Raw genomic sequence first — 18,297 nt, 5'->3', positions numbered from 1 at the left:
TCGGGTACAACTGTTTGCCTTGAAACAAAAATGACACAGCTTAGGGTAAAGAGCCTTACAGAGATTGGTTTGCTTTGAAATATCACGTCACTCCACTATTTCAGTTAGACAGGGCTTAATACAGGAAATGGAAATGCAGGAGCTGTGCAAAAAGGTCCATGAGTCAGTCTGGTTAAAATGTTAACTTTAGGGAGTTCTAGCAAATAAGAAGGAAACATGAAGATACCTGGAATGTAGCTTCTTCCACAGACACTCCTAGCACTTACCACATACCTGATAAATGCAAATGGCTGGAATGGGGTGGGTTGTGGCTGATGGTCCCATAATCACTGGGTGAGACGTAGGTGAAGAGACACACGCTGTGTATATACCCTAAAAGCAGTAAGATGGCCTGTCTTAAACTGAACTCGTGGGTTACTTGTAGCAGCTGGGAAAAGAATGGTAACAACCACATTCAGCAGCTTCTGGAGATAATTTTAATATCAAATGCATTGGCATTCTCATAGCACATATGTAAGAAATCTAAAAAGGCAATCCTTTTGTGTTATAAAATCAATTTAGAAAATTGCATACATTATTTTGCTTTTTAAGTATCTAAAAAAGAACAAATCACTTGGTGATAAAACCTAACTCTACACCATAAGAAAAAGCCCAAACTGTTTTTCATAAGGGAACACTGAAAATATTATTCAATTAAGAAAGGTGTAGAGAAAGGGAACATATTTCTGCATTTTATCTTTTGTTTTACAATAAATACACAGATTATTCTTGTAAGTAATGCTGGTGTTGTGATTTAGGTGCTGAAAGACACAAACTCTGGGATGAGAGGGGAAGATGCTGGGGGGCAGGGGAAGAAGGGGTAGTGACAAACTACAGAATTAAAGTAGAAACAAAACCAAAAAACATACAGTCATTGCACAAGGCTGCTCACAGCTATACAGAAGGTAACTGTGCTCAGCAAATTGTTTTAGAATTGTCTCTCTCCCCCAGAAAGAATGCTTCCCAGTTTGAGAAACAATAAGAGAGGGGGGTGGAGGAGGGTTGGATGACTGTACAGACCTGAAATAATAACTGGATTTTCCAAATGCCAGGTTTCAGAGTAGTCTTGAGGGAAAGGGCCCTGAGAATTCTGCAATGACATAAAAATGTTCATATCTTTGGGTTGCCCTCAATTTTTATTTTAACTCTCTATTGTACTTCCAGCTTTAAGAGCTCTGGTTTTGTAGACTGTTTTATGACACATGTGGTTTTGGTGGTTATCTGACACAGTCCTTCTGAAGGGTGACATGACACTTAAGTAACAGGGAACAGGACAAAGCATCCTTTTAAAACAGTCACCTTCTATCGTGCAGTGAGTACAGAAAAAAATGCACACATCAAAATGTGATCACTGTTCAAGGAAAAACTGCATAAATACAAATTAAGACAATGATAAACTTGTGCTAGTTTATCAAAGCAAATCTGAGTTCAAACACTCAGTATTCAGGCATCTTTACTCAATTCTCCTAAGCAAGGTACAAATCCTGTTTGCCTTATATGTAAATCATATATCTTAATGACCTTATTTTTCAGTAGAACACCTCAGACTTTTGAGATCGTTAAGCAACAGCCTGCTTGCCTTGCTAATGCAGTGATGCCTTAAGATTTGTAGGAATTATTCCCCAAAATCAGGTGAGCAGCGTTAAAAATCTACTGCCTACCCATACTGTATTGGTATGTACTCTGAGAGCAAGTTTGCTTCTCAAATCTGATAAGAAAAAAAAAAAAAAAACTTAAAAACATACACTCCAGACTTTAAAGTACATCAGCAGTCACTCTCGAGCAAATATCTTCCACTCATGGAAATACACTTTTATGAAAATGCTAGGAAAGGGGAAAATAATTTAGAAAAAAATAATCAAAACTCATCAGGCTCAAATCTTGGCAGAATTTTCTGACACATGCAGATTACTTCTGTATATAATCAGAAACAAAACAAAAAATACATCTCTGAAGAGAGTCAGTATTAAATCCTTAAAGTAAAACAATACATAGTATTCATTCTATCTGTATCAGCTGCAAAATCAAGAGACAATACAGGATCCAAATCCTGTCTTCAGGCCTGACTCCTACATGATGATCCATGTTTATACGGAATTATAGAGAACAGGCTCCAAAAGATGAAAGTATTTTTACATCCTTGTAGCATATACCTGTAAGCAGCTTTCATATTCCAAGTAAAGAATCAACTAGCAATCCATATGGCATTAGCTTTAACTTACATATTTACACTCTTATCTACAACCTCCTCCCTTCCCCATCCCAGCATCATTAGACCACACAACACCAGAAAAAAAAAAAAATCTTTAAATAAATACATGCTGAACAAAAAGTACTCCTTGTGCCTTTTTTTTTTTGTCTTCCTTGCAAGGAAGGAAGAGACCAAACACCACTAAGCAGAGTTCCAGTTAGTTATTTTATACAGCAGTGTCCTTTGCCACGACTGCCATTTATTGGATTCATTAGCTGCTGCTGCCACTCTGCTGTTGGAAGTGCAGTTGCAAGATCAGGTCTCGAATTTCTTCTCTTTTGCTTCTGATCAGCTGACGAGGGAACCAATTCTCCAGATGCAGAGGTTGTTCAAAATTAACGATGGGATTCTGGTAAGAGAAAAAGGAATATTTATGGCATGAATTTTCTAACACAACTTTCAGAAAGAATTTCAAACCCTTCCACTGCTGCTGAGATCAAGGAGGTACAAACAAGTTTCCATCCAAGAATGACAGCCTTTGAAGTCAAATTCCAGTTCCTTCGTCACAATGACATATATGTGCCCTTACCAAAAGGTACCCATGGTAAACACCAAACAGGTTATCATCACTTCTCTTAAAGATACATCAGTATTAACCCATATTAAAGGCAGACTTCATGTATTTTGACAAAGTAGACATACTTTTGATATCTAAAATGCATCTGTCCCTTGTTAGTCACAAAACACATAATTACAATCACACTATAGCAAAGAATCAAGCATACAGTAGTTAAGGCATGCTGAGATTTAGTTGTCTCAGGCATGTGGTTTTTCTGTTGTGAGCTAGTCTCTCTGAAAGAAGACAACAAAAAGTAAGAATACTGATAACACTTTCAGGACATGAGAAGGGGAAAATTTGGAATGAAAGAGGATAGCAAAACGAAACAGTTGAGAGGTGCTGGCAACTTTGGCAGTTAAGATCACAACAACACATCTGATTTGCCAAAACCAATTTTGTTTCTTTTTTCCCTCCTCATTCTTTTGCCATGCTTATATTTCATCTTCTCCTTCCTTTGAATAAAGTAATATACGATAAATTGAAACAGTAAAGCAAAGAACACATCATGATTTGCAGTCTATGAGTGCAGGCATGCTCACGACAAGTTACAACCACTTTGTCCCAAGCTTTGCTTTTTCAAGAGGAGCAAGTCCTCATTGTTAGAGAATGGGCAGTTCAAAAGCTTTGGTAAGTAATTTAATTTTCCACCTACACAAGAGCTCAACCCATCTATTACAGAACCACAGAATGGCTGGGGATTTAAGGAACTTCTGGAGTTTTATGCCCCCAACCAGACCTTCCTGGCTTCCAGCACAGCACCTCTCCTCACGGGGTCACCTGTCACTCAGGTCAGGAACTCTCCAGGAAGTTGTCAAGTTAAAGTCACCCAAAGGGTCCAGGGTCTGTGAATGTGAGGCTGCTTTTACCTGTCCAAAGAGGGCCTCGTGCACTTGTTCCTCTTGATCAGGTGGCTGACAGCAGATGCCCACGGCTACCCATGGTACTCTGCTCTTTAGTCACTACCCATAACCTCTCAGATGGCTCCTCACCCAACCCTAGGCATAGATCCATGCTTTCCAGCTGACTCACATCAAGGACAGCTCTACCTCCTCGGTTCTGTGCCTGTACTTTCCAAAGAGCCTGTATCTATCCACTGTAGCCTCCTGCCAGATACATGATGTATCCCACAACATCCCCATGACCTCGAAAAGATCACAGCCCTGAAAATGCACACAGATCTCCAATCTACCCCCACACTGGGTGTACTTGTGTACAGGTGCTTTGGAATGGCAAACTGTTCTACAGCAGAAAAACCTGTTCACTGCCCAAGGCCTCACACAAGGCTTTGCATGCACAGGAATCTCAGAGAATTCAAGCCACACACGCAAGCATCAAACTAGGAGAGCCATTCACACGACAGAGCAAAGGGCAGTGTGCTGATCAGGGGCAGGAAGACTTGGGGACACCCTAGAAGACAGTGCCTGAAGCCCAGGATCTGCAGATATTTAAAGGTATGTGCTGAAAAAGAGGCTCCCTTAGCTCTTCACATTCCCTTTTAAAAATTCCCCCTCTCCCTCTCTCTACAGAAGCTGCTGCCTGCAGACCCACTCAAAGACCAATGACAAAGTTTTAGATACTGCAAGAAGAGATGCAAAGATACTTTTGTAACATCTGTAGGGCAGGAGTGCAGACACTAAATAGGCTGCAAATACACCCAAATAGTCAGCATGTGTCAATGTCAAAGCAACATTAAACTATGAGGTCAGAAATATTTGAGGATAGACACACATGAGAAACCAGACAGAAGGATCCCTGCCATTACTTAAGAATGGGTTTCATCTCTTTCTCAAATGGCTTTGACACTTTTGACACTGCATCACAGCCTTTTTGCATCTGGCTATTTTGCTCAGAAATAGGGTTTGTGGTTTAAGGTAATTTTGGGGGAAAGGAGAAGGTAGTTTGCATTTGTACCTGGAAAAAGCTTTCCACATACTGCAGCAAATAGACCCCACAATCACTGCTGTTATCTTGTTTAGGCACTCTGGGACACAGGTCAATCATTGTGGATTTACTGAATTCCCGGTGTGTTTTTCGTTTAGCTTCCCATTCCACTTCAAGGTACCTACAGAAGAAAGCAAACAGCTGAAATACTTGAGAAATAACTCCCAAGCTCAATGCCTTTTGGGACACTAGTCAATATTGTTCCAAGTTGGCTAAAAAGCTAAAATAGCTTTAGCCAAATTATTTCACAGAATTTGTCAAAGAAACTCATATACTATTTCCACTCTCCAATATTCTGTTGCACTCAGAGGCGTTTCTACCACACAACAAGCAACATACAAAACAAATATACATGTCATTTAAAATCAGCTACTTGTGCAGAGTTTCTACAAGCTATTAGGATACCAATATATTTTTATACCTTAACTAAAGGAATAATTTTCTTGGCCATCACATATTTCTCCTGGCTTCATTCTAAGAGGCCAGCAGCGTTTTCTCAACCTAAGCAAACCATTAAACCCCTCTTAAAACTCACCTTACAAAAAACTTCAGTTACAATTGCACCAATATAACCCTTGCAATCTAATAGTGCCCAAGGTATTTAAAGACTTGTTGAAAACCTTAACAAAGCTCTTATATAGTGATTAGGATTTATTTGTTATTAGGCTTTTCTATTGTTCTTGTGCTTCAGTAGCAACTCACTGACCCCACGTTCAGGGCTGGCTGCTGATTTCAGAAATGGGATTGAAAACCTAAGGGTTTCCTTTTCAAAGGCAATAGTTGCCTATATTTGTCTCCTGGCTTTAGCCAGACTTGCAAAGGCTCAGGGCTTCTGCGAATCAAACATAAGGTCTGACTTAAGAGAATAAAATATATATGCATTAAGTCAGACCTTGTGGTTGGTTTCTAAAAGCCCCAAGTCCTTACAGGCATGAGAATAAAAATACATATAGAACACTTAAAACAGCTTTTGGGGGAAATGGCAACTATGGAAAGGCATCAAACATGAAACAATTCAAAGATTAAGACATTTCAGTGAAGCACACTTCCTAGGAACTGCAAGAACCTGTCGCTGTTTTACCGAGGACCGGCGAGAAATGACACAATCCAAATCCAAGGAGAAAAGGGAATTATTTTATTATTTACATGCTAGGTTATATATCTTGGTACGTGAGAGAGCATGATATGGATTGGTCCCTTGACCAGCCACCCCCTAGAGGGATTGGCTGAGGTTCTCTAACGCCCATTCAAAATATTTTTTCCAGAGTACCGAAACAAGGCTGGAAAACAAACCCAGGTACAAGAAACAGAATTAGTTTACAAAACCATCTTTCACTGTTTCTCAGCTGAAGCATAAGAAAGAAAAACTTCACAAAGTGCTTCAGCAGCTGGTTTTCTCAGCTAGCTGTATGAGAAAGAAACTTCATAAAATGCAAAGGCAGCTGGAAAATTCCTCTGCTCCTGCTTTTGAGCATCCACAATAACCTATGACTGTAGACTTTGTAATTCATTTGTTTGAGCCTGACCACTGCCCAAAACACAGCAAAAATCAACTCAAGGAAAAGAAAGTGTCACAGAATCCCTGCACCAGTTTCCTTAAACTTCTGCTTTCAGGGTGTAACTGGAAATTGAAGGAATAAGAGGTTTGCTTCCCAAACTCCCCTTATCTCACAACTCCATAGCTCTCCACTGGTTTTCTGACTTTTTGTGACATCTCTCTAAACTCCATGAAACCACACTCTGGAATTTCAACCTCGGGAATAGCTCAAGGCACAGTGCACAAAAATAATACATCCCATAGAGATTTTAATAAATAAATAAATAAATAGAAGTTGCTATTTCATTCTTCCTCACAAGACATACATGGCAGGGAGGAATCTCTATTAAGGGAAAAGATGGTTTCAGAAAAATTTCTGAATCTCATATAACCCTTACATAGCATTTTGAAGAATTTACTTTTACAAGAAGGTGGTGGTATTTGGATTGCAGATCTGTGTTCCTTTCAGTGAAATGAATACCACAGAGAAAGAAAAATTGCATTTAGCTTCAGATATTTAACAATTTTTTTAAAAGTTGTTGATAGACATTAAAGTCATTAGGAGTGTGTAAAAGTACTGAAAGTTTTTAGGACGTTCTTCCAATACTTATATACTTATCACATACAAAATTGAATATGTTTTTACGCTCACTTTTCAAAATAAATACCATTCCACTACAACTCTACTGACACATCAAGCTTTTAGACAGCTTCAGTCAAGTTTCTACATTTTTGCACATAAGAGTGGATTTAATGCTAATTCTGTAAGCACCATCAAAAAAATGAATATCAGCCCCTTAGAAAACTATCATTCAAATTTCAAAATATTCATTTAAAGTGTTTTTCTACCCTTAAAAATACCTTAAGTTACTAGACTGGATGGGATAAATCCTCTCTCCACAAAAACAATACCAGAAAAAACCGCTCTATTTTTCTTTTTTCTCCACTCTCCACTTTAGTGTTTTTGCATTATATGTGGGTTGCAGAACACAGATAGGCTTTTCAGGGAAGCCTCTGCATTATAATTGCAATTTCATTAGTCATGACTCTTCATGGATTTTCCTTTACCATTAGAAATATACACCTTTACAGAGAAAAGTATTTTGAATATGGAAATATGACCAGCAGCACCTACTGCTAAAAGGTAGAAATTGTAGTTACTTACTCTCTCAAAACCTGAGCTGTTTTCTGCACAGAACATGCTTTCAAGGAATCCAAGATGAGTATACAAGGCCTGTATACAACAAAAACAAAAACAAGTTATTGCAGTCTTTCATTACCAACACTAGTGAAGGAAGTATTTTGTTTGCATACAGCCCACCCAAGAGTACCAATATCTTAAAAAAAAGTGGTAAAAATAGACAAGTACCTACAGCTGTGGTTTTATGACAATAACTGAATTACTACAGAATTTCATAATTTAATGTTACAATATCAGAAAGAAAACAGAAACATACCTTTTACAAATCTGCTTTTTGGAATTACTTAGGGAGATCTGAGACAAAAGAAAAAATAAAAATAAATCTTAAAAAACAACAATTATAAACCCAAAGATCTTCATAAATTTAAAGGTAGTTAGAGAAGCTCTCATTTCAGAAATGTAGACTGATAAATTGATTTTAAACACAGGTGAAATCATAGCAGAGAAAATAGGAGGACAATGCTAATTCAAAATGCCTTGCACATGCTGCAGGCCATGCAGGCATCAATAACTACGGCAAAAAAAGATGATGCAAAATCACTTGGTCAAGTCTCGCAGCCTTCAGAAATTGAGTAACATGTTTTCTCTGTCAATACAAAAAGGCACTTACTTTAGAAATAGCTGAATATAGAACTGAAGCAGAAGCAGCAATTTCATTGCCATCTAGTACAAAAGAACAAATTTAAAAATGTTAAGAAAATAATTCCTAAGCGAAGTATTTTTATTTTCAACTTCATGATTATTAGTATTCAAGATATGAAAGTGAAGAAGTAATTTATAAACCAGTTTTTAACATTCCCTTCTGAATGTTGAAATAGCAGTTACCAAAGGTCTTTCCTCCTGATAAAATTCTTATTGAAACCAAATAACTTTCCAATCATCACTGATTTTACATGTCTCTTCCAGTATTTTCCAGAATTCCAAACAACTTGCAGTCCTTGCTATGCATGATAATATAAGAACATACTAAATCAGTCTTGAAGTCTTAGAAATTATCTTTCACATAATTTCCCTCCTTCAAGGATTAAGATACTGTTAGAATTGTTCATGGCTTGACATAATTTTCTCCTAAGATTACATACCTTTAGAAAATGAACTTCTGTTACCATCCATCTCTTCTTCATCCTTGAGGAACAGTGAACCAGTTCTAGTGTTCTCACTCTCTGGCTCAAGTGGAGACTGCTGAGGCCAGTGAGATAATGAATTCTGATGGGGACACTCCTCATACACAGCTTTTTCTAACCACGGAAAACAGATAACTGCAATGTACCAATGAGACCTGCCCAGCAGTGGGGAGAGGGAGAAAAACACATCAAAACTCTAACATTGAGTTCTGAAAAGGCTATGAAAAGCTTTTATAATATTAAGAGCTCATGGACAACTGTTCTGTGACACACAGCCATCGTTGCATATTCTTTCATGGCATCTCATACTAATCCTCTCACTCACTTTTTACTTTGCATTGTGGCACAATAGCAAACATAAGTATCAATTCCTTTAAAAACCCCAAGAAACCCGCCACAGCAATTTATCAGTGTTTGAGCACCCATTCCACATTCCAACTAAAATCTAAAATAAAAAAAATACTAATATCTGTGATGGTGATCCCAGTTTTGAATATAGCTGAAGGTGTGGCACCTTTCCACAGCTGTTTTACATTACGTACCTTTCGATGACTATTCAGTTTTACAGGAATTTCCATGTACAGGTCAGTTATTCAACCAGGCCAAGGCACAGATTGTGGAAGTTCTACTTTTATCTATTGACACTATGAGTTGCTGTGATTTCTTTATAGAAACATTACTGAAGTGCACAGGAATCATCATAACGACACACAAATTATTCTGAAAATTACCTAACAGCAATTTTCAGTAAAAGAAAAACCAAAGGTACAAAGTTGACAGATGACAACTGAATAACCATTTTATCTTTTGAACAGACTCCAAAATTACTCATTCCACATATGTTACTACTTCAAAATCTAATCTATCATGTGCAATGATCCACCCTTACAGGCATAAATTTTTACCACCTTAATGTTCAAATATTAAAATCTTTAAATATCAGAAAAGGTGTTGAAAACACAGACTTACTCCTCATTCACAGGCACAAAGATATAATCTTTACTGAAGATATTTATATGGCGAGTCCATGTTCTTACTCTTCTGTGTCTTCTCTGTGCCGCTCTGAAAAAAACAAGTGACAATTGTTTGGTTTTGTACCTTTTAGTTATAAAAAGGCATAGGGATTCGTACTCCTACATCTCCCCAGCGCTTCAATGGGTTTTTCATTTACTCTAGACAGATTAAAAATAAATCAGCACCATTGAGCCCAAGTAACTAATGAGCCATTTCTGAACTACCTTAAGCTCTTCTCGAAAAAACCCACAATCATTCATAGATTTGAATGGATTTCTTGCAATTATTGTTTACTACACTAAATGCAAACCATCTAAACACTAGTCAGTGTAAATACAAGTCTATAATAATTTAAAAACATCCATGAATTAAGCTTCACAATACCACTTTTGAAGACCTATCTGAACAACCTTATCTTTTGAAGGGAAAAAGCTAAATGCTTTGCACAGGGTCTTGTGCAAACATATGCCCTCCAGTCCTGAGATTTAAATGCTGGACCACGTTTCATTTACAGCTCTACAGACAAAGCATGAGGACACAATACTACGAGAACAAGAAAAATCTGAGAAGATATTTAAGTTTAGAGTTTCAGCTTAGTCTGCACAAGTTGAAATAGAAACCAACATTTCACAGAACTTTGGTCCAATATGATCTGAAAGCAAAATTCACTCTACTCAGCAGACATCCCTATTACCATTGTGATCCCATCCTCATCTCTGATTACGAAACAAAACTTCATTGTAGTAGGAACTGGAAAAAATGAGTGAGGAGTGGAAAACCAGGCGGGTATAGGACTCTGCATGGGCCACCACTAAGTGAAGACTTGCTGCAAACTTCCTCTGCTACATGACTGTAGAAGCACTGGGAACTTCAAAGGGGAAGGCCTGTTTACAATCTGGGAAAGCACCTAAAAAAGCAACTTTCTCAATCCAGTGCCCGAGCTGTGTGAACGAAGTAAAGCAAAGAGTCTTCAAGTAGCTACATCTGTTGAGATTAATTTCATTTACAACAGTACAGAGCCAGGTTTTTCACTAGCCATTTATCCAAAAAACCCCACTGAAACAAACAACCCAAACCATCTGTAGTCACCAGGTGAGTATCTAGGCCCAAACACAAAACTAGAATTTCCAAAACTATCTCCTAATCCAGAAAAGCTACAGTCCTTGAAACATGGTAAATTGAGGGTGTCATTCTTGTTCCTCAAGAAGATTATGGACAGTCCAGCCTTGTAAAAGGAATTGGATCAAAGCATAACAGCATTCTTATCAAGAATAATTTTGTCTTCACTGCAGAACATTCCAAGTCAGAAGACAGTAAAATCAAGGAAGACGCTCTTTCGAACACAGTTACATGAATTTTCAAGACATCTTTGAGAATATTACAGAAAACTCATTTTTCTTCCCTTCAACACAGCTCTTACCCAGCAGTGACTGTCACCTAAAAAGGATGGAAGACACACACCTCTCTGTGCAGGTGGCCTCATTTGCCAGTAGAATGAAAAATCTGGGGATTTCATGGATAACAGAAGAAAAAAAAAAATCACTTCAGAGAGAAACAAAAAAGCCTTCAATAAGCTGAATGATGATGCTCATTGAGGATAAGCTTACTTCTCTCTGTAACAACCTGAAAGGTGTTAGTGAGGAGGGTGTTGGTCTCTTCTCCCACGTAACAAGCGACAGGACAAGAGGCAGTAGCCTCAAGTTGTGCCAGGGGAGGTTTAGATTGGCTATTATGAAAATTCCTTCACCAGAAGGTTTTCCAAGCACCGGGACAGGCCACCCATGGAAGTGTTTGAGTCACCAGGCCTGGGGATATCTTAAAGATGTGTAGATGTGGCACTTGGGGTCATGGTTTAGTGACGGACTTGGTAGTGCTGGGTAGTAATGGTTGGACTTGATGATCTTAGAGGTCTTTTCCAACCTAACAGATTCTGTGACTCTTTGAAAACAGAATGAATGTTGGTGGCTTTGCTCTCAAACATTGGTGTTGAGAAGAAACTGAAAGTGAGCTAAGAATGCTTCTACCCTTTAGCCAGTTAGCAGGAAACACAATGTGATACAGGATTCCTGGGCTGCTAATGATGTCTTTTTGGGAAACTCTCCAATTCAGTGAGCGCATGTGTTACAAACCAAATGCGTAAGCTTGGTGTACAACTAAATTTTCTTACTAAAACTTTGGTCAATAATTTATTACCAATATGTAAAATGAAATATGCAGTACATATAAAAATATTATTGGTAGCATAACCTCTTAAAATTATGCATATCTTGCAAAACCGTGCATTTATGATAAAAATATCAAATAAATAATTGTCTGAAGTAAATACCCAGGTAAAGTTGGAAAAAGGTGGTAACATTTTCATTCTTATTCAGTATGAATCACATTGATTTTAAGGAAAAACACCAGTATGTTTAAATTGTGAGTAACAACATTTAATCACTAACCCTTTGGAAAACACCAAAAACTATTTTACATGCTGATTAGTAGATGATCTCTCATCAATAGATAGATAGATAGTTTCTGGTCATAATGGCATCTAAAATGAACTTACGAAACTTTGACATCCCCCTCAGGGTTTTTTTCTGTCCTTGTCAGGCACTTGTAGAAGAAACTGCTAAAAATGTGCGTACGGTCAGCAACATGTTTTGGTGCCTTCTCCAATAATAGATACCTACCAAAGAAAAAACCAAGAAAATTATTAAATTCTTGTTCTAGAAAGTACCATTACTGCTAAAAAAAAAAGGCAGTTATTTTAATGACTTATCATAATTTGGGTTATGCTTAGTATCAGTTGCTTTCACAGACACTAATCACGCCAAAATTTTCTCTCTATTTTAACTATTCACATGGGTGCACATCATCAGAGCATGTAACAGCCAAGCAGCTACTAAGAATGCAGTTATTTTTTGTCCCTGATTTGTTCTCCAGTATTCAAGCTTTTGAATCTATTTTGAAAGTTAGGTACCTACAATTACCCTTACAATTAAGAGAGACTTGAAAACTTAACCAAGTATAAACCTATGGAATGCTATACTTGTGCATAATCAAAAAGCATGGAACAGGTCAGTTAAACTGACCATTTCACTTTTATAGGTTATCCATGTGAGAGCTAAGTACTTATTATTTCACTGCTGATAATTTTATTATAAACATCAGCTTCAGTATTTATGCTGTCATTCTAGAAGGCCAAAGCACTCACAATTGCAGTTATCCTACACAACATGCCTCTAGCTTCACCTGATGACTTGGGTAACACAGTCACACATGATACAGCTTGCAACAGAATGAAAACTGAGAATGTGGGAAGTCTAACAAACTTTAAAAGCAGAAGGATTTCTACCACAACTGCATTAAATTCTTTTATTTAAATCTTCCTTCTCTGTTGAGAAGCTACAGCTCTTCAGGGGACCATGATGCATTATTTAGTTCTAGTTTAGAGCAAAATACAAGAGGCTTCGCTGGAAAAACCCATTGAAGCACTGTTACACGTTTCCTTTTCCAATCTTCTAGACAAGCCTTCCTATTGCTCACAGTTCCTGCATCCATCCAGATGCCAAATAAAATACAATTCCTGCTGACAAGCTACAAAAGAACTAGACTTCTTCTTATGTCTAAGTCAGCAGAGTGAAAACAAACCACAACTTTAGGGACTGGTGGCCACAAAGCCAGTTCTTGAAAAATTGCTTTCACGAGCAACTTTAGCAGGATGGCTTGGAGTAGCTAAGCCAAGCACAACCTCCTCAAGATGTATCAACTGTGTTCCTTTCTGCAGATCTCCATCAGAAGAATACCTGAAATTGCACAGAACAGCAGAGGATGCTCCACTTCAGGCAAACTTAGTAAATAAAATACTACTACAGATCCTCTACCTTTTTCAACTGCCTACTTAACACTTTCTGTTCTGTAAGGTCACCAAGAAGCTTTTTTCCTCCAGTCATTCTGTCTAGATTTTATCACAGCCCTTTTAGAGGGACAAAACCAATGAAACTAAAACAAATGAAACTGCTAAAAAAACTTTTTAAAAACATGAAACTTTTAAAAAAGCCTTTAAGAAAAAGTCCAATGCATCCCATTGTTACTTCTAAAATTGTTGTACTGTATTTAGTGATTAACATTTCCAGTAACATTCAAGTCCACATCACGCCCCAGAGAGTGTGAAGGGTACAAGAAGGGCTGAGATTACTTACTTAAGATAGAAATCAATGATGACATCATTGAGAAACTCTCCATATTCTAAGCACTCTAGGTCTTCTCTTGTGACTCCCAGTCCTCCTTTTGCAGGTGGGGGTGGATAAACAATTAAACTAGAAAACAGAAATCATGTCATAACAGTGACAAACTGTTTTACATGACATTGTTCTGAGTATGGCTGTTTTATATGTAGAAGATTTTCTAGAAAACCTGTGAAAAGCTATAGTTCTCAAAACTTTACCATTTCCTCCTCCAACAGTTAGGTGTTAGACCCCAATGCACGTTGAAACTTTGATAAAAACTTTTGAAAAGCAGATTATTTTTTACCTTCATCTTGTTTTTCTATTTTTGATCAAAGTATTTGACAAATGGCTATATAAAATGTGCAGAAATACGAGACGACAAATGGTTATAAAAAGATTGAGTGTGACAGAACAGTAAAAAAAAACATTATTCAGATTCTATAAAAAAATCAGCTTAAGTTAGTAAGTTTTGCTAAGATAGACTTAAATGGATACTCACAGAACCCAAGAGATCCCCACCCTCCCCATTGATGCACCCATGATATGACCTTGTAGTCACAGATCAGATGTGCTCTAATTTCTGTGAGACTGTCATTCTATAACACATCCATTTTGTCTTTTAACAGGTAACTACACTGATATTTGCTGATGTTTTAGATTTGAAGAGTGACTTTCATACAACACTTTTAAATCAACTAGAGAATGGCAGTTAAGTGAGGGCTTTTATTCCAGTAATTCATTTATTCAATTTCTTATATCTTCCCTTTCTCTATATGAAATACACTTACTTCTTAACTGCTCCTGTTTCTCTTACTTCTTTCCATTCTTCATTCAGTGCAGAGGACAAAGATATAGAATAGCAACCACTATTCTGCTTATTTGCAAGGGCATAACTGGGCCTGATCACTTTTAGCTTTGACTCCTACCAGAGAAAAACACAAACAATAGTAAAAAGCATTATACAGCTTGATAGGGAAAACACAACACACAAAACCCATGCCTAAAGCCCACAGGAGTACCCTGCATCACTAAAGAGGATTCTTGCTGAAGATCCAAAGTAGAAACTTTGGTATTTGGGCAAACGTGTCATTGCTCAGACAACTAAAAAGTTATGGATCTTTAAAAAAATGATGACAGATCATGATCTCCCTCTAAAACTGTTCAAACATTATTTAGCCAAGTGTCTTAGAAATGGTTTTGGAGAAGAAACATGACCTGAAAGGCTGGAGACAAGTATCAGACTGTCTTACCAGGAGCTGTATATGCTTGGAAGCTTTGAAAATCTAGTCCTTTGCCTAAAAACAATACAGATTTGAGCTGGCTGACTTCCTTTTAAAGTCCCCACTTTCATGGGCCTGATTGATCTGCTGTCCCTTGGCTTTTTACTGGTAGGAACAAAGATGCAATTTCTGAAGTGACAACGATGTGGGTTGGGTTTAGACATTTACTCAAGAGATTAAACCAAGACAACACATTAACTTGCGCAGACTCATCTCCCCAGCAGTCTGAGGAATAATTCAGCATTCTCAAGCTGTGGAGACCCCACAAGTACACGGTGGTGCAAGAGGTGTCCGGAGGGCCACCTACACAGCTCCTCCTCTGCTGCACTTCCAGATCTATCCAAAAGATGGTGCCGTTGCTCATTACTTGATGAACTTCCTGCTTGCTGCCCTAGAGACACCACAAGGGCAGAACACTCCTGTGGTTCTAAGTTTACACAACCATGAATTTATCTAAAGCATTGATACTTGTCACTTACTGATGAGGTCTACAAACTATCCCTCTGTGGACATAATCTAGCTGACTGCAAATTTTTGACTGATAATTTTGAGGTATGAGTTAAGAAAGAAGGTTGACCTAAAATTTACTAGAATGTGTGAATGCTAACCAGTGGTGATGAATGAAGCAACAGCTACGCACTGACCTGAATTACAGGCTCATAGGCATCTGAGGTATTCTCTTTTGGCATGTATTGTTTTAGTAGATCCTTATTGTAAGTTATGAAAGAGCTTTCTTCAGGAGAAAGATCCTTAAATAATGGTAATGCTTGTTTCAAAGACAAAAACTCAGCAAGATCTGGTGCTCTGTTCCTCTTGCTCACACCTGTAATCAATTCAGTCAGTCTGTCTTCTTCCCATTCTGTGAGTGGTTGAGATAGTTCAAAAAATACAAATTCACTGGATTTGGCTGAAAAAAGGAAAGAATGGATAATAGTAACTATTAGATTATGTGATAGAAACTTGTCTGAACACCCAAAAAGGAACTTAGAGAGACAGTGGCATGAAAGGAAGCCCAAACAATGCCCGGCCAGGTTCATCACTGAGGCCATCAGCCCACAAAAGTCCCACTTTCACAGACCCAGAGGAGCACAGCAAAATGGCAAGTAGGAACCCAAATTAAGGGCTGAGGAAGAGACACACAATCTGGGCCCTTCCCAGGGCTGTCCCAAGAGAGTCTCAGCCCAAGGGTCCAGACCCAAAACCCAGCAAGATGAGTCTTACTTGAGGTGTACAGCACACATGATGGGATGCAGGGGAAGAGTATTTTGGGATTACACAGGACTTAATAGAGGTTGTTTAAGGAAAAGACCTAAGGGCAGCAAAGAGAGGCATTCAGATAATTCAGGGAAGAAGTAGTGTGGGAAAAAGAGAGGGCTAAGGGCATAAGAAGGACCAGTCACATCTAAGTACTTTGCTGGTCAATGCACTTATCTGGCCATGCCATGAGCATGTACAAGCACAGCCTATCCTGTCTTCTTATTAAAGTCCTTTCTAACTCTCCCCACTGAGGAACTCCTCTGACCCCTCTCAGGCTGTCAGATCCATCATTATATATTTTCTTCTAATATTAACACACCAAGGCAGCAGAGCAGAATCATAGTAACCATTTCCACAATCTGCAAAACCATCACTGATTTTTTCAATGTCTCTAAAAACATGTCAAAACATTTACATTACTAGGTAAAATTAGAAGGTGTAGAACAGTCAAAGATAGAAATTTAATAAAAACTCCTAAAGGTTTCTCCAACGAGAATGTAACCAAGGCAAATAAACCTAAGATTAAAAGAGTCCTTGCATCTTCATACTCATTCCACTCGTTTCACTGGGAACTATGTCTACAGAAGGTACCAGTAACTTCAATAACTTGCATCAACTAAAGGTAGCTCTCTGCTAAAATTTCATTCAGTATTTTGCTTCAAACTACTTGTACTCCTTATGTAAAGGTACCATTACTTATAATTTTTCTTCATACAGGTGGAGACTGTACAGGGAATAGATACTATTAAACATCACACAGACAATGCTGACAATCACCTTTTTAGTAGATGCTACTTGCAACAATTTTGCTTATGTAAAAACCTTGTATGATTGTGCCACTCTGAATATATGAGCCAAAATTATGCACTGTTTTACAGAGCTTCGTGCTAGAAAATCAAATACAGTGAGTCCATAATACCCTAAGACTAAATAGCCCATTTGGCCTTTAGTGGAAATTTTCTTCAATAATAACGCAGTGGCCCACTGCAGTCTTGTCAAAGGTCAACTCAATCTTCACTTGCCAAGCATATACCATGCTCAAGAGTAAGGATATTTACAACATCCATATATGTTGATATGAAAGATGCTTTGTACACAAGTCTAGTTTCAGAAGGCCTTCTGACAGGGACTACAATTAAATTGTGTTTTGAGGATTTTTTATCAAATAGCAGTGGTTTTGAATCACACCATATTAGGTTTCTTTCTTCCAAATATAAGTACAGTGAGGCATTTTAGAAATGCAAAAGTAACCAACTTATCTACACTGGTATAGCCCCACCTTGAGTATACGTGTGCAGTTTTGGGCACCACAATATAAAAAAGACATTAAGCTATTAGAGAGCATCCAGAGGAGGACCACAAAGATGGTGAAGGGCCTTGAGGGGAAGTCATACAAGAAGCAGCTGAGGTCACTTGGCTTGTTTCATCTGGAGAAGAGGAAACTGAGGGGAGAACTCATTGCAGTCTACAACTTCCTCATGAGGGGAAGCAGAGGGGCAGGCATTGGTCTTTCCTCTGTCATGACCAGTGGCAGGACCTGAGGGAATGGCCTGAAGCTGAGCCAGGGGAGATTTAGGTTGGATATTAGGAAAAGGTTCTTCCCCCAGAGGGTGGTTGGGCACTGGAACAGGCTCCCCAGGAAGTGGTCACAGCACCAAGCCTGGAAGAGCTCAAGGAGCATTTGGACAATGCTGTCAGGCATATGGTGTGATTCTTGGGAGTGGTGCTGTGCAGGGCTGGGAGTTGGACTTGATGATCCTTCGAACTCAGCTTATTTTCTGATTCTGTGATCTTTAAAATGCTATAGGCTTTCCTCTGCACTCAAAAAACACAGCCATAAAACAACCACTTTACTGACATGCCATATATTAGATCTTTTC

The 18,297-nt window shown here is 38.2% G+C and overlaps 1 protein-coding gene across 9 annotated transcripts in view; it reads right to left on the bottom strand.

The window, feature by feature from the left end:
- Nucleotides 1–453: 453 nt before the first annotated feature.
- The window catches only part of SENP7 (SUMO specific peptidase 7), a 44,957-nt gene continuing 27,113 nt past the window's right edge, over nucleotides 454–18,297 (bottom strand). For all 9 annotated transcript variants that reach the window (XM_048293809.1, XM_048293811.1, XM_048293816.1 and 6 more), the window contains 11 exons: nucleotides 15,805–16,067; nucleotides 14,669–14,802; nucleotides 13,854–13,970; nucleotides 12,218–12,337; nucleotides 9,622–9,714; nucleotides 8,611–8,807; nucleotides 8,139–8,191; nucleotides 7,785–7,822; nucleotides 7,493–7,561; nucleotides 4,761–4,911; nucleotides 454–2,639 (listed from right to left, as the gene is read on the bottom strand). In XM_048293809.1, the coding sequence (XP_048149766.1) occupies nucleotides 2,502–2,639; nucleotides 4,761–4,911; nucleotides 7,493–7,561; nucleotides 7,785–7,822; nucleotides 8,139–8,191; nucleotides 8,611–8,807; nucleotides 9,622–9,714; nucleotides 12,218–12,337; nucleotides 13,854–13,970; nucleotides 14,669–14,802; nucleotides 15,805–16,067 (1,373 nt within the window). In that variant the 3' untranslated portion in view covers nucleotides 454–2,501. The remainder of the gene's footprint in view (nucleotides 2,640–4,760; nucleotides 4,912–7,492; nucleotides 7,562–7,784; nucleotides 7,823–8,138; nucleotides 8,192–8,610; nucleotides 8,808–9,621; nucleotides 9,715–12,217; nucleotides 12,338–13,853; nucleotides 13,971–14,668; nucleotides 14,803–15,804; nucleotides 16,068–18,297) is intronic.

The sequence above is a fragment of the Corvus hawaiiensis genome, chromosome 2 (assembly GCF_020740725.1).
Source record: "Corvus hawaiiensis isolate bCorHaw1 chromosome 2, bCorHaw1.pri.cur, whole genome shotgun sequence".
Lineage (NCBI taxonomy): Eukaryota > Metazoa > Chordata > Aves > Passeriformes > Corvidae > Corvus > Corvus hawaiiensis.
The sequence above is the reverse complement of the archived record's forward strand: the minus strand, read 5'-3'. Positions and strand labels throughout refer to the sequence as shown.